Source organism: Podarcis erhardii (genome assembly GCF_964252035.2).
Source record: "Podarcis erhardii genome assembly, chromosome: 2".
Taxonomy (NCBI): Eukaryota; Metazoa; Chordata; class Lepidosauria; order Squamata; family Lacertidae; genus Podarcis; species Podarcis erhardii.
This window is the reverse complement of record NC_138498.1, coordinates 120934217-120961810: the sequence shown is the minus strand read 5'-3', so window position 1 is coordinate 120961810 and position 27594 is coordinate 120934217. Positions and strand designations below refer to the sequence as shown.

General features: G+C 49.1%; 1 protein-coding gene across 1 annotated transcript; it reads right to left on the bottom strand.

The window, feature by feature from the left end:
• Positions 1 to 1047: 1047 nt before the first annotated feature.
• On the bottom strand, positions 1048 to 25792 carry LOC309337017 (cholesterol 7-desaturase nvd-like). Its single transcript, XM_081853641.1, has 7 exons — positions 25480 to 25792; positions 10346 to 10534; positions 7369 to 7547; positions 6040 to 6165; positions 5493 to 5612; positions 3690 to 3866; positions 1048 to 1863 (listed from the first exon to the last, which is right to left on the bottom strand). The coding sequence occupies exons 1-7, from the start codon at positions 25775 to 25777 to the stop codon at positions 1702 to 1704; spliced, it is 1251 nt and encodes a 416-aa protein (XP_081709767.1). The 5' UTR covers positions 25778 to 25792; the 3' UTR covers positions 1048 to 1701.
• Positions 25793 to 27594: the final 1802 nt, after the last annotated feature.

Below are 27594 nucleotides of genomic sequence, written 5' to 3'. Positions count from 1 at the left end.
AAGGGACCCAAGGGTCATCTAGTCCAACCCTCTCCAATGCAGAAATCTTTTGCCCAACTTGGGACTCGAACCCACAACCCTGAGATTCAGTGTTTCGTGCTCTACCTTTGCCGGGAAATTAAAGCCTCCATTTCTGGGGTGGGGGAGTCCGGAAGCTTGTGGAAGTGCTGTGACGTGCCCCTTGGGTGGCATGGCAGCTGTGACCCTTGCAGCGCAGGGGCTCAGCTGCAAATCATGAACCTGCACAATAAGCTTCGTTCTCCAAATGGACTGCAGGGCCATCTCGCAGTAGCTGCATGGAAGATGTGGCCAGCCACCAGAGGAGCAGCGTTCAAATCTCTCTGGGCGCAATTCGCGGCAGGCAACCAGCCTTTTGCCAGCAAGCAGAGATGTCTGGTTGCCGTGGGCAAAAGCCCTCTGCTTCCACAGCTGCCACGGGGTGCAAACACCCAGCGTCCCAGAAGAGGTGCATTTGCACTCCCTGCCAGAGGGTGCAACTCTCCCCTTGCTGCCTTGAAGGAAGGAGCCCTTTCCACCAAGCAAAGGGGTTTTCACGTTAGGTATAATTGGTTTAACTCACACTGAAATGGGAATGCTTGTGTGTTGGTGAAAAGGTTTAACAGAGATTTTCCATGGGGTTATATTAAAATCAAGAAAAGTCATCTCTGAGTTTTAACTAGTTGATAAATGAACTGGTTGTTATTCTCAAGGAGGTAAGAGGTGAGTGTATAACCTTAGATAACATGTGAGGTTATTGTATTGCAAATCTGCCAACTTGGAAGGGTGGTGGCTCTTTCTTTGTTCTCAAAACTCCATGGAGGAAGAACTTCCCTTCATTGGGGTTTTTTAAAGCAGAGGTTGAATGGCCATCCGTCATGGATGCTTTAAGTTGAGATTCCTGCATTGGACTAGATGACTCTTGGTGTCCCTTCCAACTCTACAATTCTATGATTCAATGTAAATGGCTTTTCAGGAGCACAGCCTTGGGGGCTGAAATGCCAGAATGCTGGCAATGAAGCCTGTGTGAGAGAAAGAGCTATGTTTGCCCGCTCTGATTATAAGTTTATTTTATTTGTAAGATGCGGAGCCCATGCTGGACAGCACAAGATATTATACGGATATTTTGAATATCTCTTTGATGCTTTTGTTACGTTTTTAAAGAAAGTTCTGTAAGTCAAAGTTTGGGTCGGGACAATGCTTCATTCCCAAAGGACTCAGTTTTTATGCATCCAGTCTCTTCAAACTGCGCAATATCAGCATCTGCAATATTCCATACAACCCAAAGTCTTGCGGGCCAAAAGAGCCACATTTTTCAGGGGCAACAACTGGTTGCAGTCCATCTTTTCGGAGAAGATCAGGATCCACATTTCTTTGGGGCGGCCATCAAAAGAGCTTCATGTGTGGACCAGATCAGGATCTGCATTTCTTCAAGGCTTGCTTGGCCACAGAGCGACAGTCCCCAGGCATAGTAATAGTAGTAGTAATAATAATAATAATAATTTATTATTTATATGCTGCCCATCTGACTGGGCTGCCCCAGCCACTCTGGGCAGCTGCCATAATAAATTTTAAAAGCACAACATCACACACTAAAGATTTCCCTGAACAGGGTCACCCAAGTGCCACTCGCGGGTGGTGACTTCCTGGATCCCCTTGACAGGAGGAAAAAAGACCCAAAGGGGGAGAGGGGGCTTCTCTCGGTCACCAGTCCAGGCTCTCCTTTTGGCTGGTAATCTTCGGGCTCTTTTCGCCGTAGAACTGGGAGAACCAACGGCGGTGTCTCTGGATCGCCCCATCTTCCTTCACCAGAAGCGGTTTGGAGAGGTATTGTTTGTGGTTCCATATCATGACGTCCCGCTCAAACTGAAAAAGGAGACCAACAAAGAAAGAAAAGTCACTCCATTGCAACGATCACGGCAGTAGAGTGACAGGCGTCTGCAGATCACTCATAGGATTGTAGAGTTGGAAGGGACATTGAGGGTGCAAACCCCTGCAACAGGAACAGGACAACAAGAATACCCCCATCATTCAGCCCAAACACTGTGGTTCAGCTCCAGGGGCCTTCTGGCGGTTCCCTCCCTGCGAGAAGTGAGGTTACAGGGAACCAGGCAGAGGGCCTTCTCGGTAGTGGCATCTTCCCTGTGGAACGCCCTCCCTTCAGATGTCAAGGAAATAAACAACTATCTGAGTTTTAGAAGACATCTGAAGGCAGCCCTGTTTAGGGAAGTTTTTAATGTTTGACATTAATATCCTGTTGGAAGCCGCCCAGTGGCTGGGGAGGCCTGGCCAGATGGGTGGGGTATAAGTAGTAAATTATTATTATCATTATTTTATTATGGATAGCTCAGTTGGCGAGAGCATGGCGTCTATAATGCCAAGGTTGCAGATTCCATCGCCATAAGGGACGGCGGCATCTTCCTGCATTGCAAGTGCTTAATGACCCTTGGCGTCACTTCTCATTCTACAGTTGGAGGTTTCCCTGATATAAGAATCTGCATGCAGTCCTCTGAACTGAGACAGAGCATGGAGAGAAGAACACAACCTGCACTGAGATGCAGCTGGCAGGGAACGGGGATGGAGTGCAGGAGTTCTTTTGATAGACTTTGCCCTGCCTTTGATAGACTTTGCCCTGCACCCAGGGTTCAAAATCCATCAGCTGCGTTTTACAACAGGCGCAGGCCCACTTGCAACCACGCCGAAATCTCAGGGTGCCAGGTTGGCGCATTACATCTCCATATGGCTGCCCCCCCGGATTAATAATAATAATAATAATAATAATAATAATAGCAAAAAAATGTGCCTAAACATTCCACAGTGTAAACCGTCACCCAGGTTTAAGGTGCCATTTGGCGACTCGCTTATGTATATGAGTTTCTAACAGTGGAAATTATTATTAATAATACAGTCAAACCTCGACTCCCAAACGCCTCCCTTTTGGAAAGTTTCAGCTCCCGAATGCCGGAAGTAACTGCTCTGGTTTTCGAACGATTTTCGAATTCCGGGGTTTTCCCCCCTTTTTTTCTCCACTGACTTTGCCGACCGCCTTTTGATCCTCGGTTGTCGTTCAGAAGTCGAACAGTCTTACAGAATGGATTACATTCAACAACCAAGGTTTGACTGTACAGTGGTACCTCGGGATAAGAACTTAATTCGTTCTGGAGGTCTGTTCTTAACCTGAAACTGTTCTTAACCTGAAGCACCACTTTAGCTAATGGGGGCCTCCTGCTGCCACCACGCAATTTCTGTTCTCATCCTGAAGCAAAGTTCTTAACCCGAGGTACTATTTCTGGGTTAGCGGAGTCTGTAACCTGAAGTGTCTGTAACCTGAGGTACCACTGTACATTCAACAACCGAGGTTTGACCGTAATACTAATAACAATCAATTATTTTAAAAGGCACCTAGACATTCCATGTTGGCCACTGTTCCCTATGCTTAAGGTGGCATTTGGCAATCCGCTTATATATCTGAGATTATTGTTTGTATAAATTTCACTGCAAAAACAAATTGTGCCTCAACATTCTTCAGGGCCGAACATCACCCAGGTTGAAGGTGCCATTTGGCAATTCTCTTCTCTGTGTTTCTGATGTTGCCTGACCCCTTCGTCAGGTCTGGCTGGCTTTCCAGCCCATGGGAAGGTCTCAGTCTCCCCCCACCCACTGCTTGGGTGCTCCCTGCTGGCACTCCCTACCTGGCTGCACTCTGCCCGGAGGAGCATCTTGGGGATGAAGGCGGGAACGTTCTTCTGGAAGTATATTCGGTGGATCACCTGCTGCATGAGGGGCTCCACGGGGGTGACGCTTTGAACGATGATTCCTTGGCCCAGGAGGGGAAACCGAAGGACGAGGAAGACCAAACTGGGCCCCACCTGCAGGGGGAGAGAGAGAGACTGTCAACCAGCTTGGAGGCAACCTCATGGACTGTCAAGCTTATCATACGTGGTGGACTTGTGATAAAGTGAAGAAATTCTGGGAGCCAATCTATAATGAACTAAAGAAAATATTAAAATATACCTTCCCCCAAAGACCAGAGGCTTTTTTGCTTGGTCTGATGGGAAAGGAGATTAAGATAAAGGACCATATTCATGTATGCCACAGCCGCTGCAAGGACTTTGCTGGCTCAAAACGGGAAATCACAAGAAGTTCCTACCACTGGGGAGTGGCAGTCGAAAATGACAGACTACGCGGAATTGGCCAAATTGACAGGAAGGATCCGGAACCAGGACGACCAGAGATTCCAGGACAATTGGAGTAAATTTACTGAGTATTTAAAAGACAGTTGTAAAAACTTAAAATCACTAGCAGGACTGAAGTAACTCCTACAATGTAAAATAGATAAGATGTGAGAATTTAATACTTGGGGGAAAAAAGTGATTGTTGTTTAGTCGTGTCCGACTCTTTGTGACCCCATGGACCAGAGCACGCCAGACGCTCATGTCTTCCACTGCCTCCCGCAGTTTGGACACACTCAGGTTCGTAGCTTCGAGAACACTGTCCAACAATCTCGTCCTCTGTCGTCCCCTTCTCCTTGTGCCCTCCATCGTTCCCAACATCAGGGTCTTTTCCAGGGAGTCTTCTCTTCTCATGAGGTGGCCAAAGTATTGGAGCCTCAGCTTCAGGATCTGCCCTTCCAGTGAGCACTTGGGGCTGATTTCCTTCAGAATTGATAGGTTGGATCTTCTTGGAGTCCATGGGACTCTCAAGAGTCTCCTCCAGCACCAGAATTCAAAAGCATCCATTCTTCGGCGATCAGCCTTCTTTATGGTCCAGCTCTCACTTCCATACATCACTACTGGGAAAACCATAGCTTTAACTATACGGACCTTTGTTGACAAGGTGATGTCTCTGCTTTTTAAGATGCTGTCATATAGTCAGGTCAGTTCCAATGCCTAAGCCAATACCACTCACCTTCTGTAACCAATAAAGTTGTGGCCTAAATTTGCCCAATAACATTAACCTAATATCTGTGTCCTTGTGTCTTATTCATCAACGATGGGGTGGTCGCGGGGTCTCGGCACGCAACATGATGCTGAGAACGCCACGGTTGCAGTTTCGATCCCTGTATGGGACAGCTGCCTTGCTGGGGGTTGGAATAGAAGACCACTCCACAAATCCATGACGAGACAAGCCACACACTCACATTTCTCCGCCTCTTTCTGTGATGCTTCTATGATGCTTTCAGGTGGTCTTTGGCTAAGGGGTCGGGCAATGTGTTTAAAAGCTATGACCCAATTTTGTTCTGGGTCTTCATCTCCATTCTGGGATGTTATAGCTGGGATTCAGGTTGGGCTAGATGTCCCTGGGATCCCCTCCAGCTCTACAATCCTATGGTTCTAGGATACTTAATTTCTGGGTCATGGGTTCAAATCCCACCTTGGGCCAAAGATTCCTGCCATGCAGGGGGTGGGGCTGAACCAGATGACCCTAGAAAAAGTCGAGAAAAAACACAGTCTACAAACCATCCTCTTATAGCCTCTCCTCACCACAGACTGTACCTGCCAGGCGGAAACTTTCAGGTCCATGAAGCTGAAGTGCTTTCCGAAGAGAGTGACGTTGTGCTTCAGCTGCAAGCGGGAACAGTGGGCATTGGGCTCCGGATCAGGGTGCCAATCTGCCTGTGGTAGAAAAATGGTAGAGTCATAGAATTGCCGAGTTGGGAGAGTGATCTGGCCCAACCCCCTGCAAGACAGGAATCTTGACCCTGAGATACAGAGTCTCATGCTCTTCCGACTGAGCTACTGGGTGGGATCTGCAAGGATCATCCAGTCCAACCCCACTCAAAGCAGGAAAAATTTGCCCAGCATGGAGTTTGAACCCACCACCCAGAGTTTTTGAGTCTCATTTTCTTCCTCTAGCAACCGAGCTAGAAATTATTGACTTTGGCGTTCAACTTGGCCAAGGTAACCCCAACCCTCCTTTCACAGAATCAGAGAGTTGTCGAGTGGGAATGGTCCCCCAAAGGTCATCTGGTCCAACCCCCGGCAATGTAGGAATGATATTTGTGCTTCAAACGCTGGGTCCCGCCGGGGGAGCCTCCTTTACCTGCCAGTGGTGCCGGAAGAAAGTCCAGAAAGGGGAGGCCATGTAGCGCAGGTCGGCTCCACTCAGGAAAGCGTGGCGGTGGAGGAAGGAGAGGTGGGCCATATCCGCTCCATTCTCTGGGATCTCCTGGCATGGAGAAAGGACAGAGCTGCCTGGAACTCTGAAGAGCCTCTGCTAGTTGGAAGGGGGCCCCCAAAGGTCATCCAGCCCAACCCCCCCACTCAAACATATAATAATAATAATAATAATAATAATAATAATAATAATAATAATAATTTATACCCTGCCCTTCCCTGTTCAAAAACTGGATGGCATCCAAGATGGGCATTCAACCTCTGCTTCAAAACAAAGGAGACTCCACAACCTCCAGAGACCCTTCCAAGGGGCTGGCTTGGTCTTAAACAGTTTCCCCCCATTTTTTTACCAATGAAATTTATTATTATTATTATTATTATTATTATTATTATTATTATTATTATTATTTGCTATTTTCCACCAACAATATTATATTATTATAAATAATAACAATAATAACAATTTCATTTCTGGAGCGTTTTTTATTTTAAAGGGAAAAATCTTTAGGCTGTTGACATTCCCTTAAGGAATCAAATCAAATGGTCCAGAATAAAATAATTTCAAGCTTCAAGGAAATCTCCCATTGCAACAATAAAGGTAAAAAAACCAAAATTCAGTCCTGCTGGACTTTATAACATAATTGTAAAAGACAATTTTGAGCGTGCCTTTCCAAAAGTAGACAGTTGCCTTCATATGTTTTTAACATTAACAGCCACAGCCCAGTATACCTGAAGGAGAGTCACTACCCCCATCGTTCTGCCTGGACACTGAGGTCCAGCTCTGAGGGCCTTCTGGCGGTTCCCTCGCTGCGAGAAGCCAAGTTACAGGGAACCAGGCAGAGGGCCTTCTTGGTAGTGGCGCCCGCCCTGTGGAACATCCTCCCACCAGATGTCAAAGAGAAAAACAACTACCAGACTTTTAGAAGACATCTGAAGGCAGCCCTGTTTAGGAAAGTTTTTAATGTTTGAAGTTTTATCGTGTTTTTAATATTTTGTTGGGAGCTGCCCAGAGTGGCTGGGGAGGGTTTAAAGATATTATTATTATTATTATTATTATTATTATTATTATTATTATTATTATTATTATTCTGCTCTGCATGGGCTTCCCCTCCACACACTCTCCAACCCTGCACAAATCCTGCCCCTGAGCCTTACCAAATGCCACCATCAGATCATGCCATGACGCCTGCCCACCCACTCCCTCAAGACCCCCGACTCGTCACAGCACCCTGCCTGGCTGTGCCCCCGCAAGCACCTCAATGTGCACGTTGACAAAGTGTTCGGTGAGGCCGCGGAAGGGGCACGGGCGCGGCAGGAACTCCTCGCGGTCAGGGACTCGCCACGTCGGGTCGATGCCGTCGCAGTGGTACCAGACCAGGACCATGTCGCTGACCTCGCACGACGGCCACACCTTGATCTTGGCGAATTCGGGCACTGCGGGGAGAGGGAGCGGGCGTCAGAGGCAGCCCAGGAGGATCCGTGTCTCCTGATTCAGATGAAGGCCAGAGAGCTCAGATGAACCGAGCTATACACCCGTGTTCAGCGCTTCCGGTGTGCTTGTGAACTGATATGGAAAAATCCTGGGGTGCAGATATACTGGGGAGCCACTCCCCGTGGGTCCCTTTGGTCAGCAAAGGACGGAGTCTCCAGCCAAGTTAAAGGAGCAAAATGGCGGCCAGTAAACCTGATCTTTAATTGTTGCAGGAAGGTTCAAACACACCAAGAGTAGGAACTCCGAGCATAGGGTTGCATGAACTTTTAAGACCTCTCCCCATTTCCCATAACACATTCATCAACAGCATCATCGAGACATCACAGATATGTCCGTAGGAGTGTTTGCTGTGTTTGGAAGGAACAAGAAGCCCCGACAATAACGGACTGGCATGAGAATTTGCTACAAGAATTTGCTGAAATGGTGCAGTTAACAAATACCCTGAGAGGCAATTCAAAACAAAAAATTATGGAAAAGTGGGATAGATATAAAACATATGTTCAAAAATACAGAAAAGGTTCGCTGTCTGTGCTAGCATTTGATTGACGTTGGCGTGAGACTGAGTTGAGAACTAAGACTAAGAGCACATATTGATATAGGAATGTATTAGAAATATACATAATATGTATTAGAAATACGTATTTGAAATATATGTATTAGAAATATGTAAAGAAATATACAATAATAAGAGTACATGGATTTGAAAAAAAGAAATAGACAGTGGGAAAGACAGGGAGTCTATTGTGTTGGTATGTATATGATTTTGGGGGGAATTTTTCTTTTTGTTTTTTCTCTTTGTTCTTTTTTGGTTGTTTGTTCCATTTTCCTTCTAGGTATATAAAATTCATATATAATTTATGTATACATGTTGGAAATTATATTATAGTAAGTCCTGTAACGTAATATGACAATGTTTACCGATGTAATATAAGAATGTTAACAAATAAATAAAATGCAAATTCAAGAAAAGAAAGAAAAGAAGTGTTTGGTGTGTAGAAACATGAGCATAGCAAGCCAAGTGGTACCCAGTGCGGAATATTTTTTGTCAAAACCCCCCCCCACATTAACAGTTCAGGGTAGGCTTGGGAGTCGCGGACAGGCGCCGAATGTCCTCCCCCCTTCCTACACCTCTGTGCCCCCACCCCTGCGACTCCCCAAGTACCCTGAGCAGTCAGCGGAAGGGGGTGAGGGATGCCACTTTGCCGGGGCACTGCCGAAGCAGCGTCCTCTTGGGAACCACGGCTTCTGTCCGTCTGTCCCCCTCCCTCCTCAGCTCGCTGTAAAGCGGCAAAGCGGGAGCCGCTTAGGGCAAGGCGGGGAGGGGGGTCCCTGGCTCGCCATAAGTGGCACCTGCTGGCAGCGGAAGAATCCCAGCCCCATCCGTATGGTGCTCCAGCGGCGCCGGTGGCAAACCGCTATGTACAGCCCATGTGTGGCGTTGCTACACTTCCACATGCGGCGGTGGCGGCACGATGGCGGCTTGCGCCCAAGCCCCGGGGGGGGGGGCATATGGGCCTCGGTCAGCATATTTATCTATATTTTCCATTTTGTCTTTATATGCAGATACGGTTCAAACCTTGAAATAAAATGATTTGTCAGCATAACTTTTGTGAAAATTATTTATATACTTACTTATTTATAAGACTTCAGTTATCCCCAGGGTAAAAAAAGGGGGGGAACATTATCTACCTGGCCTGGGCCTCTGCCTGGCTCTGCAAGGCCCTGCTCTCGCCGCTGCGCCCAGACCGGGGCAGCAGGGCAAGCACCCCACAGATTCCCACTATGTTACTCTCCCAAACATGGAACACCGCCCCCCCGCCCCCAACTTGGGACGCCACTGCCTGCCTCCTCCCACTCAGCTGCCCTACAGCTGAGGGGCAGGCAGCGGGTGGAACATTTGGGCAGCACAGAGCCTGCGCGCAGTGGCTCGGGTGTGCAGCAGGCCCCACGGTGAGTGCTGCCTGGCATTTTGTCACCCCCCTCAGTGGTGACACCCAGGGCAGCCCGCACCCACTGCACCCCCCCTTCCTCCACCCCTGACTGCTTCCCAAGAACAATAAAAGTATTTATACATCGCCCTAGCAGCAAGGCTTTCCCGACAATTCTCCTCTGAAAGTATCAGGGTTCGATCCACCATCCCAATGGATTTCTGTCTGGGGTTTGTGCTGCCCTTGATCGCCTCCTGCCTCCTGTTGTGAGGCTACATTCCCACCTTATGGAGGGGCAAGGAGTGTGTGACCTTATGCTTGAGGGATTATGGAAGCAGGGGGAGCCCTAGATTCCCCTCTTCCAGAGGAGTCATTAGCCGTAGGAACCAAGGAAATCCATCAAACCGTTGAATTTTGGCGATTATTAGATTCTATGTTGGATAGTCAGGGGAAACAGTACGACGCATGGAATCTGCTTTTGCCACAATTTTGTAGACTGCTTTTCTGAGCCTCTTTGCTGTTGTGTATTACGGTGCCTGTGTCAAAGGTCATTGCCCTGGCCTTCGTTTGAGGCTGTGGTGGGGACTTGGGATTTGGGGGGAGTCACTTAATTGCCCCCCATTCCTGGTTTTAACAGAACCTTTGCTTATCTTCAGGGATTTCTGCTTTGCCTGTGCCCACACGGCCTTGCGCCCCCCCCCCTGTGAGGGCTGCCCCCCCCTGGCCCCCAAAGTGCTGAGCCGCCCCCTGTCTTCCAGGCCCCAGGTGCGAAACACGTTCAGGGTTCAATGAGATGGGCAAAGGCGGCTCACCTTTCTCGGCGTACGGGATCCTGACACACTTGCCGCTCTCTCCATCGAACTGCCAGCCGTGGAACGGGCACTCAATGCAGCTGCCCACCACCTGGCCTCCGACACCCAGGTTGGCGCCCAGGTGAGGGCAATAGGCATCCACCACACAAACTTTCCCATCCGAGTTCCGGAAGACGGCAAACTGCTCCCCTGCCGGAGGCAAAGAGAGAAGGCAGGATGAGGCTCAGGGAGCTAAGGCTGGCTCTTCTCTCAGCTAGGACGAAGGATTTGATTCTCAACCGGGTGGAGGGAGCCCAAAGAGAATCCCTAGATGCAGTGGCGTAGCGTGGGGGGTGCAGGGGGGGCTGGCCGCACCGGGCGCAACATCTGGGGGGCGCGCGCTCGCACTCGCAGCTCTCTGCCCCTACTAAAATCCACGGGTTAGGGGGCGCAAATTACTTGCCTTGCCCCGGGTGCTGACAACCCACGCTGCGCCACTGCCTAGATGTAAGGTTGCCATATTTCATGAAGTGAAAATCCAGACACAAAAGTTGGGCAAAGTTGGAGAGGGGGTAAAAATGACATTTTTACCAATTTAATAGGAAAATTGGGCTGTCGTGTTCCCAGGTTTCCCCAGACATTTCAAAAAATCCACCTGGATGCCATCCAACCTCTGCTTAAAAGCCCCCAAGAAGCGAGAATGATTTCTTCACTCTTTGTCAAAAGCAATGGTTAGGCAAAGAATTATAGACACCGAGAGACAACAGGACTGCTTAAGATGCCCCGACTATAAAATTGTAAAAATCGAGAGAGATATAACTGTACCAGCAGCAAATCCCTTTTTTCTTGTCTCCAAAAATGCAAGAAGGGCTTTCACACTTGCCAGAAACTCGGCTCTGCCCTTGCCAGTCTTGGAAGGATCCTTTAAAAAAGTCCCATATGACCAGAGAATTTGCGCCTGTCCATTGGGGGATATAGAAAGCCCTGAACACATATTTTTTAGAAGTCCCTTTTACGTAGAGAAACCATTGACCTCCTGCTGGTGAGGCTTGCAAAAATTCGGTAAAGCAAAAATTTGATCTTCTCCTGTTAGGCAAAGACCACAAAGCGACCCGGATTGTCGCCAGATTCGGCGCACAGATCTGTAGGTGCAGACCATCCCCCGATTCAATCTAGTTTGTTAAGAAAATTCCCAAACCCGGATCCATGGGCGACTTGGGGTCATTTCTCTAAGGTAGTCTATTTTAAAGTTTTTATATGCCTATCGCACTTTTAAACTTAAAATCCATTGTTGTATATTGTTTTAAATGTTTGTTTTGCTGCTGGGATTGTAGTTCCATTTGGGTTTCTCAAGCTGGTCTCTGACCGTAATAAATTTCATGTTCATGTTCACTCTTTGTTGCTGAAGTTGCACTCAGCTCTGTCCTCTGTTTTGGTGGCTCATGTGAAAGAGGTCTAGGAGCGTCAGTGAACCACAAGCTTATCATGAGTCAACAGTGTGATGCGGCAGCAAAACAACAACAACAAACTAACGCTATTCTAGGCTGCATCCACAGAAGTCTAGTGTCCAGATCCAGGAAAGTCTCACTCTATTCTGCCTTCATCAGACCACACCTGGAATACTGTGTCCAGTTCTGGGCACCACAATTTAAGGAGGACGTTGACAAGCTGGAAGATGTGCAGAGGAGGGCGACCAAGATGATCGAGGGTTCGGAAACCAAGCCTTAGGAGGGAGCTGGGTAAGTTTATCCTCAAAAAGAGGAGATAAGAATAATAGAATCATAGAATCCTAGAGTTGGAAGAGACCACAAGGGCCATCGAGTCCAACCCCCTGCCAAGCAGGAAACACCATCAGAGCACTCCTGACATATGGTTGTCAAGCCTCTGCTTAAAGACCTCCAAAGAAGGAGACTCCACCACACTCCTTGGCAGCAAATTCCAGTGTCGAACAGCTCTCACTGTCAGGAAGTTCTTCCTAATGTTTAGGTGGAATCTTCTTTCTTGTAGTTTGGATCCATTGCTCCGTGTCCGCTTCTCTGGAGCAGCAGAAAACAACCTTTCTCCCTCCTCTATGTGACATCCTCTTATACATTTGAACATGGCTATCATATCACCCCTTAACCTCCTCTTCTCCAGGCTAAACATTCCCAGCTCCCTTAGCCGTTCCTCATAAGGCATCGTTTCCAGGCCTTTGACCATTTTGGTTGCCCTCCTCTGGACACGTTCCAGTTTGTCCGTGTCCTCCTTGAACTGTGGTGCCCAGAACTGGACACAGTACTCCAGGTGAGGTCTGACCAGAGCAGAATACAGTGGCACTATTACTTCCCTTGATCTAGATGCTAGACTCCTATTGATGCAGCCCAGAATTGCATTGGCTTTTTTAGCTGCCGCGTCACACTGTTGGCTCATGTCAAGTTTGTGGTCAACCAAGACTCCTAGATCCTTTTCACATGTACTGCTCTCAAGCCAGGTGTCACCCATCTTGTATTTGTGCCTCTCATTTTTTTTGCCCAAGTGCACGGTTGGAGAATATTCCCTAGATAAGATTGGCATCTTCAAATATCTCAAGGGCTGTCACATGGAAGATGGAACAAGCTTGTTTTCTCCTGCTCCGGAGGGTAGGACCCAAACAAATTGATTCAAGTTGAAAGGAAGGAGACTCTGGCTAAACATCAGGAAGAGTTTTCTGCCAGGAAGAGGAGAGTGACCTCTCTCCTTCCTTGGAGGTTTCTAAGCAGAGGGTGGATAGCCAGCTGTCATGGATGCTTAATTGAGTTTCCTGAATTGCAGGGGGTTGGACTAGATGACCCCTGGGGGTCCCTTCCAGCTCTATGGTGGGAAAGGAAAGCTGTTTGAAAGGGGTGACTTAAGGAGAAGAGTCCCGGAATGAAGAAAACAGGATTTCAGCCTAAAGCCGTAATTTGGGCAAATGCCCGATTTAAACAAAAGAGAGGCTGTTGCAAAAACGAGGCGTGGAAAAATCTCGCATCCACTTTGCTTGTGTGACACCCGGCGTATGATAAGACGCAGCTTCACGGTTGGAGAATATTCCCTAGAGCAAAACGCAGCTTGTTTTCTCCTGCTCTGGAGGGCAGGACTCGAACCGACGTCTGCAAGTTTTATCCAGCTCTGAGAAGAGGAGTGAGTCCGGGTGGGGCCAAACGGAGCCCGTCCTGTCTACACAGTGGAGAAGCAGGGAATAAAAAGCAAAGTCTGCTATGCTCCATGGCTAGATATAGACTCATGGAATGGTTGGAAGGGACCCCACCCTGCAATGCGGGAATATGCAGCTGTCCCATACGGGGATCAAACCTGCAACCTTGGGGTTATCAGAAACACACTCTCACCAGCTGAGCTCAGGGTCGTGGATTCAAGGCAAGAGATTCCTGCATTTGAGGGGGTGGGTTAGATGACCCTTAAAGGTAAAGGTAAAGGTAGAGGGACCCCTGACCATTAGGTCCAGTCGTGGCCAATTCTGGGGCTGCGACACTCATCTCGCTTTATTGGCCGAGGGAGCCGGCGTACAGCTTCCGGGTCACGTGGCCAGCAGGACTAAGCTGCTTCTGGTGACCCAGAGAAGTGCACGGAAACACCGTTTACCTTCCCGCCGGAGCGGTACCTATTTATCTACTTGCACTTTGACGTGCTTTCGAACTGCTAGTGGGCAGAAGCAGGGACCGAGCAACAGGAGCTCACCCCGTCATGGGGACTCGAACTGCCGACCTTCTGATCGGCAAGTCCTAGGCTCTGTGGTTTAACTCACAGTGCCACCCGCGTCCCTGCAGATGCCTTAGGTCCCTTCTAACTCCACAATTCTAACAGTCTGTTACTGCTATGCTTCATACGGCATAAAAATCCAATCAAACAGCTCAAAAACAGCAAGAGTAGCCGGCCCGATGCCTCTGGGGAGCCCAGAATCGTGCAGAGATGCATAGCTTCTCCAGAGCGCAGAAATGACTTTGGATACGAGCTGCAGAATTCAGCTTTTAATAATAATAATAATAATAATAATAATCTGATACTGTAAATTTAATTGTAAAATTAGTAAAACTTTCCTAGAGCACCATCTGTTGTGCAATGCAGGGGGTGGGACTAGATAACACCCTGGGGTACCTTGACAATTCTGGGCTTCTACAATGCTGGAGAGCTCGGTTGGTTAGAGTGTGATTGTTGACAACACCAAGGTTGCAGGATTGATCCCCATATTGGGCAGCTGCCTCTTCCTCCCTAGCAGGGCCTTAGACTAAAGATGACCCTCAACATAGGAGCCAACTATGATTTGGCCCCCACAATCAAATATTTTAGGGGGCCGCCCCCCCAAGTTGATAAGCATTGCCATTCAAACGGTGTTGTGTATGTTTCCGAGCACAATTCAAAGTGTTGGTGCTGACCTTTAAAGCCCTAAACGGCCTCTGTCCAGTATACCTGAAGGAGCATCTTCACCCCCATCGCTCTGCCCGGACACTGAGGTCTAGTGCCGAGGGCCTTCTGGTGGTTCCCTCCCTGCAAAAAGCCAAGTTACAGGGAACCAGGTAGAGGGCCTTCTCGGTAGTGTTACCTTCCCTGTGGAACGCCCTCCCACCAGATGTCAAAGAGATAAATAACTACCAAACTTTTAGAAGACATCTGAAGCAGTGGCGTAGCGTGGGGGGTGCAGGGGGGGCCGGCCGCACCGGGCGCAACATCTGGGGGTTAGGGGTAGGGTTAGGGGGCGCAAATCCAGGGTTGGGGGGCGCAAATTACTTGCCTTGCCCAGGGTGCTGACAACCCACGCTATGCCACTGATCTGAAGGCAGCCTGTTTAGGGAAGCTTTTAATGTTTAATAGAAAAAAACCAACACGGCTACCTACCTGTAAATGTTTAATAGGTTATTGTATTTTAGTGTTCTGTTGGAAGCCACCCAGAGTGCCTGGGGAAACCCAGCCAGATGGACGGGGGGTATAAATATATTATTATTATTATTATTATTATTATTATTATTATTATTATTATTACACACTGCATCATGTGATCAATGTGGGCACTGCATCATGTGGGCCTGCGGCCCCCCCCCATATTTTATTCAAGTTGGCATCCCTCCCAATTCAATGATTAGATGCCAGAAGTTTTCCACCTTTCTGAGTCTTCCTCCTCCTTCTTTGGCCTCAGCGGTGACTCCGAAATAATTTTTGAGTCCACAGCTCCCTTGACCAACTACATCCTTTCTGCTGCAACTCTGTGGGGCTCAGGAGCCCAGTTTTATCCCCCCTTGGTTGCAGAGCCAGCAGCCCCTCACCCCTTTTTGAACATCCTCCCTTGTGGAGCGTTCCCTCAGCCTCCTCTCCTCTTCCCTCTCCTTACGAGTCCTCTGCTGCTGCCCGAGAGAGAGGTGCCTCCTGGCACTGCCCCACAGGGGCCTGGAAAGAGGGTGCCCCCAGCCTTAGTGGCCCAACGGAGACTGGCCAAAGAAGAATGTGAGGCCGGCACCTTGGGTGGCGGCAGCAGGCCTTACCAGGCCTGCATGGCACAACGGCTCCCCTTCAGCACTGGGCACTCAGCTGCCAGGCAGGCATTGTACACAGCAGGCACGAGGAAGGCCAGCACAGAGCCTGTCTGTCTGCCCGGCCTCCCACTTGTCTGTCCATTCCCAACAGCAAGGGCTGGCGGACTGGCTGGCTGGGCTCCCTCGCCCGCTTGCTTGCTTCCTCCGAGGCTGCCTCAGCTCCTGGCACCCAGCACCCCCTGGCCAGCCCCAGAGGCACCTTTCGCCTGCAGAGCTTGCAGCCAGGGCTGCTGCAACAAACAGTTGTGCAAGCCTTTGGGAGGCCAAGACGCGAGGGCATCAGAGGAAGGAAGGAAGGAAGGAAGGAAAGGGAAACAGAGGCCAGGGTTGCCCGCAGCACCCCTCACCATCCTTCAAGGCACCCCAGGGTGCCAGGGCAAACTGGTTGAAAACCACTGTTATATATATCATACCCTCCAACATTTCTCCAATGACGTCTCATTCCATAATGATAATTTTACTACGCATTAACACACCACATATCTTACTGGCCTGCCTCAGCCACTCTGGGCAGCTTCCAACATATATAAAGGCATAATAACACATTAAGCATTTAAAAAACTTCCCCATACAGTCGGACCTTGGAAGTCGAACTGAATCTGTTTCGAGAGTCCGTTTGACTTCCAAAACGTTCAGAAACCAAAGCGCAGCTTCTGATTGACTGCAGGAGCTTCCTGCAGGTCAATCGAAAGCCGTGGCAGCCCTGTTGGACGTTTGGCTTCCAAAAATAGTTCACAAACCGGAACAGTCACTTCCGGGTTTGCGGCGTTCGGGAACCAAAACATTCGAGAACTAAGCAGTTCGAAAACCAAGGTACGACTGTACCTTCAAACGATTTGGGAGTCGGATAACTCCGTACCCCCCCCCCAACATTTTCCCAGTGAAAATAGGGACGTCCGAAGGAAAAGCGGGACATTCTGGGATCAAATTAGAAACCGGGACGGCTTCTCTAAATCAGGGATGTCCCTGGGAAATAGGGACACTTGGAGTTTGTGCTGGATTTACAAGCAGTGTGAAGATCTGGCTGGGAGCAGAAGGGCCTGCTAAACTGGACTGCAGGAATCTCATTTCTCAAGGTCACCCGGGGGAAGTTTTTTCATCTGAAGCCATTGCCCTCGGCCCAGCCTCATCCATGGGGGGGGGGGGGCAAGCAAAGGAGCCAGAAGGGCTTATCAGCACCCAGGGACAGCCTCTTTTCCCGCTGCACAGACCTCATGCCACATCCTGCCCACAGAATCCCAGAATTTTCAAGTTGTAGGGGATCCCAAAGGTCATTTAGTCCAACCCCCTGCAAGCCAGGAATCTTTTGCCCAATGTGGGACTCAAACCCACATTGCTTAAAAAAACAACCTGGGTCTAACTGACCCCACTGGAGTAGTCTGACTCAAATTGATTTGTTTTTGGTGGTGTCTTTTTGGACAATCCCAAAGTTTTGAGAGTCAGCAGCGCTGAAACTGCCAAGGCAGAGCAACATGGTAAGTTGGCCGCTCTGCCAAAGAGCGCTTAAATTCTCTCAGAAATGATCCGGTTAGGAAGCTCTCCGGACGTGAATATGTTCCCTGGAAAGACAGAAGAAAGAATAATCGGGCCCCATATGGGGCAGAAGATTCTTGCCTTGCAGGAGGCTAGACCAAATGACTCTGGAGTTCGCTCCCAACTCAATAATTATAGAATTCTATAGTTCAGTCGGAAGAGCAGGAGTTGCTGAATATCAGGGTTGTGAGTTCGAGTCCCGCGTTGGGCAGAAGATACCTGTTTTGCCAGGGGTTGGTCTGGATGACCCTGGGGGTCCCTTCCAACTTGACGATTCCAAGGCTGAGCAGGGCGGAGGGGGAGGCGGTCTGCCTTTGGCACGCTGCTCACTTTGCCAACCTGCTTTTCTGGCTCTGCTGCACGGAGTGAGGAACTGGAGGAAGGGTCAAGCAAAGCCGTTGAGAATGCCTCCGCTGGGGTGGGGCAGCCGGAAACTCAGTATGGCCAGTGGCGGACTGATGTTTCGAGGTGGCCCAAAGTCCCATCTGTGGTGGGGTCCCCTTCGCAAGCAGCAACAAGGCCAGGGTCACCCCAGCTTTCCCAGGGTTCTTCCAGGACAGATCGCACCCTTTTCCTTTTTTAAAAAAACTGTTACATCTCAGTCAACCCAAAACAGAACTGCTTGATGCAAAAGGTGGCTGCCGTGCGAGAATCCTGGAGCTGTCGTGTTGGAAGGGACCCTGCGGGTCATCTAGCCCAACCCCCTGCAATGCAGGAATCTTCAGCCCAATGAGAGACTCGAACCCACGTGGGTAAGAAATGCAAGGGTGAAGCCTCTTTGCTGTGGGCCTTGTGGGCTGGATGTTGCCTTCTGAAGCCTGCACCAAGCAATGAAAACCTCCTGCCCGGAAGCTTGGATTCGCTTTGGGTGGAGACATTTAATCTCCAGGTTGTGGGTTCGAGACCCACCGGGGAGGGTAGTCCTACGTCACAGGGGTTAGACTAGATGACCAGAGAGGTCCCTTCCAACTTGACCATTCTAGGGTTCTATGAAAACAGCAGGCTTGGAAGGGATCTGAGGGTCATCCAGGCCACCCCTGCAATGCAGGAAGATGCAGCTATCCTTTACGGGGATCGCACCTGCGGCCTTAAAGGTAAAGGGTAAAGGGACCCCTGACCATCAGGTCCAGTCGTGGCCGACTCTGGGGTTGCGGCGCTCATCTCGCTTTACTGGCCGAGGGAGCTGGCAAACAGCTTCCAGGTCATGTGGCCAGCATGACTAAGCCGCTTCTGGCGAACCAGAGCAGCGCACGGAAATGCCGTTTACCTTCCCGCCGGAGTGGTACCTATTTATCTACTTGCACTTTGACGTGCTTTTGAATTGCTAGGTGGGCAGGAGCAGGGACTGAGCAACGGGAGCTCACCCCGTCGCGGAGATTCAAACCGCCAACCTGATTGGCAAGTCCTAGGCTCTGTGCTTTAACTCACGTTCCACCTGCGGCCTTAGATAAACTCTCACCCTTTCTTTCACATTAGCTCCCAGTTCAAGTGTTGATTGCTGAGTCTGGGAGTGGCACAAAACGAGGACAAAACCTTGGCATCCGTTTGGAGTCCGTCATCAGACAAGGTTGGCTGCTGGGGTGTCAGCATGTCACCCCATTGGTGGGGCAGCACACCATGTTCCCAAGCCAGCGCACAACTAGAACATCGATTTGGAGGAAAGTCAACATTTCTGAGTGACACCTTAATGAAGCTGACTTGAATCTGCTTTCGGCCGCAGCCCCTAAATGCCCACGCTTTCTTCCTTATTGCAATGGGCTCTTCTCGGTCATGGGTTCGAGCCCCTCATTGGGCAAAAAAGTCCTGCCTCAAGCGGGCTGGACTAGATGACCCTGGGAACCCCTTCCAGATCAACAATTCATTGCAAAGCCGAACAAGGCGGCAAGGTCTTGCCTTTGACATGCTGCACACTTCCACAACTCGTTTTTCCGGCTCTGCTGCACTGGCTGGGGAACTGGAGAAAGGTTCGTTCTGAATCCTTTAGGAATGCCTCCGCTGGGGTGAGGAAGCCAGGAGCTGGCCGCTCCGCTCCGTGAAGAAGGCAGCAAAAAAAGAGTCTGCCAAGGTTGCAGGTTCAATCCCTGTAAAGGACAGCGGCACATTCCTGCCTCAAAGGGGGTTAGACTAGGAGTGGGAGTGTGGGGATTGGGGATTGGGCCAGTTTGATGAAAGATGGAGATTGCTTCCTGTTGGAGTTCCCCGGAGACCCACTCCACAAGGAGAAAGGGAAGAAACTGCGAAAGAAACCAACAAAAGACAAGGAAGGGTGTAAGCACAAACAAGAACAAGAAAATCTGCAGAAGGGGCATAGAAGAGACTTAAGAGCCTATTTTATTAATGAAATACCAGGGAATATGCTGGAAAGGAATTAATTGGCTTTAGTGAAAGATTTGAAGGAGTTATATATAAATATGGTTTAAATTTTGAATTTTTTATGGTTTTTAAGGTAAAATAAGGTTAAAAGAAATTTATGGCAAATTGAACAACAAAATATACTTAATGTTGGAAAGGAGCTGCCGAGTTAATAAAAAAGACAGATTGTTAAGTTAAATTACTTAAATAAAAATTGAGAAATATGGGAAGAATTTGCTGAAACAATGAATTAAGATAGAATACAAAAAGGGAGGTGTGAGGAGGTCCAAGAAACAAGCAAATGACAAGATGTAATTTGGATCTGTATTTTTCCTTTTTCTTTTTATTCTTTTTCTTTTTTCTTGGTTGTATTCTCTTTTTTTCTTACTTATGTATTTTTTGAAATTCTGAATAAATATCATTTAAAAACAAACAAACAAAGGGGGTTAGACTAGAGGACCCTCGAAGTCCCTTCCAATTCTGCAATTACACGGAATACAATACGGAGAGCGCCAGACTCATCTTTGCTTGAAAAGGCCAGGGAGAAAGTGGGACACCGAGATAGCTCCGTCAGTAGAACACAAGACTCTGAATGCCTGGGTCATGGGTTTGAGTCCAGACTTAGGCAAAAGATTCGTGCTTTGCAGGGGGTTGGAATTTTTCCAAGGTCCTTATCCTTTCGATTGTATGAGAAGCTTTTACACATATCCAACTGAGAGCTGGTGTAGAGGGAAACTTGACCTTCTTTGCTGAGGCGAGATTCCCTAAGGAACACATCCCCGTGTGGAGATTTCTGGGTGGGTGCCAGGTTAGCGACTGACATCTTACCTGGCTTCTCCCTCCAGCTTTCTTAAGCAGATAAGCAAAAGAGCTTGTTTATGACATTTATATTCCACCTTTATTCTCCAAGGGTACATGGTTCACTTCCTCGCTTAGTTGATCCCTACAACAGCCCTGTGGGGCCGGCTAAAAGGCAGCGACCCACTCCAACATCACCCTGTCAGTTTCATGACTGAGTGGGGACTTCAACCCAGATCTCCCAGGTTCTGGTCCGATCCTCTAGCCCAGGGGTCAGCAAACTTTTTCAGCAGGGGGCCGGCCCACTGTCCCTCAGACCTTGTGGGGGGCCGGACTATACTTTGAAAAAAAATAATGAACAAATTCTTATGCCCCACAAATAACCCAGAGATTTATTTTAAATAAAAGCACACATTCTACTCATGTAAAAACACCAGGCAGGCCCTACAAATAACCCAGAGGTGCATTTTAAATAAAAGGAAACATTCTACTCATGTAAAAACACGCTGATTCCCGGACCGTCCTCAGGCCGGATTTAGAAGGCGATTGGGCCAGATCCGGCCCCTGGTCCTTAGTTTGCCTACCCATGCTCTAGCCACTACACCTCACTGCCTTCCTAAATTAAGTCAGCCCATAAAGATGAGGAAAGCAAAATATCCCTTCAAGAAGGATCTGAAATCTTTTCCAGGGCGCTTGATGGTCCAATTGGATGTTTGAACGTGTTGGAAATTTTTCCTTAAAACATAAAGCAGGATAGAAATGAACTGAATGATAAGAATAAAAAATGTCATTGCAAAAAGGAAAGAGAGAGATGCTTACACACTCTGGGGTGGCAACCGCAAGCCAGGTTTAAGGTGCAATTACCGTAGAGTTGGAAGGGACCCAAAGGTCATTTAGCCCAACCCCCTGCAATGCAGGAATTTGGTAATTAGCTTATGTATCTCAGTTTCTAACAATGTCTACTTCTGGCTGCAATATCAGGCCTACCTTACTGGGTCTGTTTTTTAGAACTTACCGAGGTAGGATATGTGATCAGTAAATAGGTAAAAAAATTACCACTTCTAAGAGCTGATGGTTCGCAAAAAAAGAATTTGAACTATTATTATCTTATTTATATGCTTCCTGTCTGACTGGGTTGCCCTAGCCACTCTGGGCGGCACCCAACAAAATATTTAAAACACAATAAAACATCGACCATTAAAAACTTCCCTGTACAGGGCTGCCTTCAGATGTCTTCGGAAAGTCAAATAGCTGTTTTCTGAAGGCTTGCTCAGCTTTGCAGTAGGCACACAAAAACACACACCCTTTTGTGACTGGCCAAATGGATATTGAGGCCATAAAGCCTTCTGGCAACACCGCAACCCAGTTATTGCAAACAACTCGCCAAGTAACTCGCTACAAAAGGCAAACGGCTCGCTTTGTTCCTGGTTTGATTAAAGGGTGTATTGCCGGCAATCGTGGGTGAGTCGACGAAAGAAGCTCTGACAACGAGACTTGGCAAGGTTTGAGTTTCCTCAGCATCTCCAAGGCTACCAGTGGGATGAAGAAGACGCGGAGCTCTGTGTAGACAAACAGCATTGCGAGTTTCTGAAACAAGGAGCAACGAAGACAAGAAGTGGGAAAAGAAAATTGCCCGGCTTCCGGCTGAGCTGCTCCAAGTCGGGCAGAGAAAGGAGTTGGCAGGGGGTGCCAGGAGACGGCAAGGGGCACTCAGGTTTTGTTACCCTGTACGCCAGTGTTAGAAACTGAGGTGTGAAAGCCTAGGTTAAACCTAGGTTATGGGCGCATCAATAAAATATAGTTTTAATACAAAGCTGAAAATGAATGAACTGCAGCTAAAATATTATGTTCATTTGTCGCATGGTCTAATCCTTCTCCTGCCCACATCCCCGAATCTTCTTAAGAGGGTCTCTTCTCCAATCTTCAGAGAGTAGCTGGAAGTGGGGAGGCAGAAAATGGTCCCCCTTTCCTTCCACTCTGCAGTTTTAATCTGAAATCTTAGGCGCAGCACTGCGCCCAGAGCTCAGAAACTGCCCACGCTAATGAAAGTCCCTGTCACAAAATGCGGCTAGGACAATGGGAGTTTTGAATACTGCTGTACGCAAATTGTAAAAAAATGTGGTAGTTCGGCGATGGGCAGTGCTAGAAATTCAGACTTAGAAGCTGATCACCAAATGGCACCTTAAACCTAGATTGCGGTTGCCACAACAGAGTACCTAGGCATCATTTTTTCCTACCAATGAAATTTATTATTATTATTATTATTATTATTATGCATTTCCAGTGTTGGAAACTCAGATATATAAGCTTAAATAGCACCTTAAACCTAGGTTGCGATAGCCACAACAGAATATCCAGGTGCCTTTTTTTGAGGTGAAATATATTATTATTATTGGTATTGTTATTCAATGCATTTCTATACTGTTTTATATTTTAAAGAAAAAACCTCCAAGCAGCTGACAACACATTTAAATGTCAAATAAAACAATCGGAATAAAACAAATTCATGCTTCAAGGAAAATATTTCAGGTCACTTTGCTTTGCCTATATTTATTTACTTACTGAATTTATAGAGCTGCCCCGTAGCAGAAGGACTCTAGGAAGGCAGTGGGGTGTAGTTAGAGTGTGGTTAGAGTGTCAGATGAGGAGCTGGGACATTGGGGTTCAAATTCCTCCACTCGGTCCTGAAGCTTGCTGAGTGACCTTGGAGTCAGTTGAAGCCTCTTCACCTACCTCGCAGGGTCGTTGTAGGTATTAATTGAGGGGGGGTGACTGGGAGCGGCCGCCGAGACCACGTAACACTGGTCTTGAAAGACCTACACTGGCTCCCAGCACATTTCTGAGCACAATTCAAAGTGCTGGTGCTGACCTTTAAAGCCCTAAATGGCCTCAGCCCAGTATACCTGAAGGAGCGTCTCCACCCCCATCATTCTGCCCGGACACTGAGGTCCAGCGCCGAGGGCCTTCTGGTGGTTCCCTCCCTGTGAGAAGTGAGGATACAGGGAAGCAGGCAGAGGAATTTTTTGGTAGTGGCACCCACCCTGTGGAACATCATCCCACCAGATGTCAAAGACCTAAACAACTACCTGACATTTAGAAGATGTTTGAAGGCAGCCCTGTTCAGGGAAGTTTTTAATGTGTGACATTTTAATCTATTTTTTAATATTTGTTGGAAGCCGCCCAGAGTGGCTGGGGAAACCCAGCCAGGTGGGCGGGGTACAAATAATAAATTACTATTACTAACCATGTACTGTTGGGAGAAAAAGGTAAATAAAGCTCTTCTGCTTCACTGCTTAAGAAAGCTGGAGGGCCCAGCAAAATGGAGATGTCAGCCGCCAGCCTAACATCCAAAGGTCTCCACATGGTCGCAATTGGACCTGCGCCAGTCGCAAAACATGCCTTCCACCTGGGGAATTTCTAGTACTGGCGATGGGGTTTGGGCAAAGCTTAGCAGGGAAGGGCAGGGGCAGCGACACCCCTCCCAGCCGCTGCCATCACCCTCCTGCCCTCCAAGTTCCCCCCTCTAATCGAACTCTTTAAAACAAACAGGGCAGCTCTTTTGGGCTGGGAGCCAATGAGAAGTTCCTAAAACAGCCTGAGACCGGATTCGAGTTTCCTGTGTAGGCAGGATTGTTTGGAACAGTTTCAGTTGCAGGAGGGTACCCAAACCTGCAGTTCAGAGGACAAAAACTGAATGGGGGTGTGCATTTTTAAAGAAAAATTGTTGGCCTCTGAGTGCTGCCTGTCAGCACCCACTGATTTTGTCTTTTCTGCCAAACGCATCTGCAAAATGCTGGCAGCGAGGAGGAGGAGAAAGGGAAAGTCATGGAAATGTAAAATGGGAAGGGACCCCCTGGGTCATCTAGTCCAACCCTCTGCAATGCAGGAATAAACTCAGCTAAAGCATCCCTGACGGATGGCCCTCCAACATCTGCTTGAAAACCTCCAAGGAAGGGGAGTCTGCAAACTCCAGAGGGAGACGGTTCCACTGCCAAACACCTCTTACTATCAGAAAGCTCTTCCTGATGTTTAGTCGGAATCTTCTTCCTTGTAACTTGAAGCCATGGGTTCGAGTCCTACCCTCCAGAGCAGGAGGAAACAATCTTGCGCCATCTTCCATGGGACAGCCCTTGAGATAGTTGAAGATGGCTATCATGTCTCCTCTCTTTTGCAGGTTAAACAGACCCAGCTCCCTCCCAAGGCTTGGTTTCCAGACCCTTGGCCATCTTGGTTGCCCACCTTTGCAGACGGAGAGCAGAATTTAAGATTCCGAGCATTCGAGTTGCCACACACACACACACACACACACACACCAAAGTCACACCTAGCAACCCCAGAGGGTCATCCAGCCCAACCCCCGGCAATGCAGGAATAAAAAGCGTTTTGCAAAATGTGCTTCCCTTAGTATATATTCTCGCAGGTGCCTCAGAAGCTTCTATTGACTGCGGTCTTTTCTGGGTGTAATTGAAGTGTTTTGTTTTTTTCTTTTTCTTCAACAGAGGTTGTCAGCGATTCTTGAGCTGAGATTCGGGCCTTGCAGGGGGCTGGACTAGAAGACCCCGGGCTCCCCTCCCTGTCAATCATTCCGGGATTTTACAGCTGTCATTCCTGACTCGCAGCAGAGACTGTCGCGTCATGGAAAGCCTCTCCGTGGAAAAGAAGGCAGAAAGAGTTCCCCGCAGCTAGCAAGCCAACTTTCAGAGACAAAGCTACCGCCGACCCTCGTGGGGACACCCTGGATTCCTTTCCAGGGGGTGGAATCCCGAGGCCGGCGCCTGGCAGGGCTTGCCAACAGCACTTGGCAGCAGGATTCCGGCGTGCGCTTTTACGCGCAGCTGATTCTGGTGCGCGCTCGGCCTGACTCCACTTCCAAGCTGCCCGCACTTCCTCCCGCGCCGCAATCTGCCCATGCTCCGGAACCCCACTTACCCAGCGCAGCCACGTTGCGCACCTCTCCGCGGGCCAGCTGCGCCGAATCCAGCAGGCGGAACCAGCCGTTGGGGTAGACGGGCGGCAGCTGCCCGAGCCGCCGGCTCCTGCGCGCTCGCCGGGCCGCCTCTGCGCGGCTGCACCCGGCTTCGCCCGCGTAGCCCACCTCGTCCGGGCCGCGCAAGAGCCGCAGAGGGCGCAGCGCCAGCCACGAGAGCAGCAGCACCCCGAGCAGCACGATCCAAGCCCCGGGATCCGCGGAAAGCAACGCCCCGAGAAGCCACTCGCGCAGAGCCATCGCGCCCCACCTGCCGCGCCCGGCTGCGCGCCCGGACCTCTTATGGGCGCCGGCCGGAGGCAGCCCCACCCCGCCCAGCCCAGCCCAACGAAGAGGGTTTGGCTGGAAATTTGACCCCCGGGTGCAGCCTCCCGGGGCGCCACTGAGGCTCTGCGCGCCTTTGGAGCGTCTGCACTTAGGAGGAGAGAGAGATCCTCAAAGCCAACGATCCTCTCCTTCTCCTTTCCCCGGGAGACGGCCTCTGGCTCTGCAAGTTTGCGAGAGAGACTCCTGGGATCGTCGGCCTTGGAAGGGACCCGAGGGTCATCTAGCCCAACCCCTGGCGATGCAGGAATTTCCTATCTGGAGGGGAGGAAGGGCCATATACAGATTTAAACAAACAAATGTTCTAAGTGGAAATAGTGCCCTCCCTGGCTCTTACAGGATCAATGGCAAGGATGATGTGCCTTTCACCCTCGGGTGCACACTAGTCAGCTTCCAGATCAGTCTCAGATCAGAGGCGGTTTTAGGCTTGAGTAACAGAAGGTCGGCGGTTCGAATCCCCACGACAGGGTGAGCTACTGTTGCTCGGTCCCAGCTCCTGCCAACCTAGCAGTTCAAAAGCACATCAAAGTGCAAGTAGATAAATAGGTACCGCTCCGGCGGGAAGGTAAATGGCGTTTCCGTGCGCTGCTCTGGTTTGCCAGAAGCATCTTAGTCATGCTGGCCACATGTACGCTGGCTCCCTCGGCCAATAAAGCGAGATGAGTGCCGCAACCCGAGTCGTCCACGACTGGACCTAATGGTCAGGGGTCCCTTTACCTTTACCTTTTAACTAGGCTGATGCCCTGCAAAGGTCACTGAAATAATGCTGGGGAGGAGAGGGGTTATGCCAAATTTTAGCCTTGCACAGGGCACCACTGAAATCTGAAAGCCCAAAGTCCTCTACTGCTCAGATTCAATTCTGGCAGCCTCTCTAGTTTCCATCCACTCAGTTCTTCAGGACAGGCTAAGTGGAGTCTCTAGACCAGGGGTCAGCAAACTTTTTCAGCAGGGGGCCGGCCCACTGTCCCTCAGACCTTGTGGGGGGCCGGACTATATTTTGGGGGGGGGAAAATGAATGAATTCCTATGCCCCACAAATAACTCAGAGATGCATTTTAAATAAAAGGACACATTCTACTCATGTAAAAACACAGAGATTCCTGGACCATCCAAGGTGACTGGGCCCAAGTTTGCCTACCCTGCTTTAGTAGAGGGAGGGACAAATTAACAATAGATGCCATCAAAAATCACTACAAATCATGCTCAATATCCCCTCCCCTTTTTAAAGGGACACAGCTTCTAGTTGTGTGTATCTGGCACATTTCTGATGAATACAAACATGTTCCTGAAAATCAGCTGAAAAGGAAAATTAACCAAAAGCCAGCAGAAAAGTGACTTCCCCTCAAATGCAAGTCACTGCTGAGATTGCTGCATTGCAAGGGGGTTGGACTAGATGACCCCCGGGGTCCCTTGCAACTCCTCAATTATATGATTATACAGTGGTACCTCGGGTTACAGACGCTTCAGGTTAGAGACTCCACTAACCCAGAAATAGTACCTCGGGTTAAGAACATTGCTTCAGGATGAGAACAGAAATCGTGCTCCAGCAGCACAGCAGCAGCAGGAGGCCACCTTAGCTGAAGTGGTACCTCAGGTTAAGAACAGTTTCAGGTTAAGAACGGACCTCCGGAACGAATTAAGTACTTAACCAGAGGTAAAGGTAAAAGTAAAGGGACCCCTGATCATTAGATCCAGTCATGGCCGACTCTGGGGTTGCGGCGCTCATCTTGCTCT

What these genes read in the sequence shown, in the direction of transcription:
- LOC309337017 (XM_081853641.1), bottom strand. Translation starts at nt 25,777, where the DNA reads ATGGCTCTGCGCGAGTGGCTTCTCGGGGCGTTGCTTTCCGCGGATCCC. An exon ending in GCGCAACGTGGCTGCGCTGG is followed by an intron (nt 10,535 to 25,479) that starts GTAAGTGGGGTT and finishes TGCCTCCGGCAG; the next exon opens with GGGAGCAGTTTGCCGTCTTC. An exon ending in TTGTCAACGTGCACATTGAG is followed by an intron (nt 6,166 to 7,368) that starts GTGCTTGCGGGG and finishes TCTCCATGCCAG; the next exon opens with GAGATCCCAGAGAATGGAGC.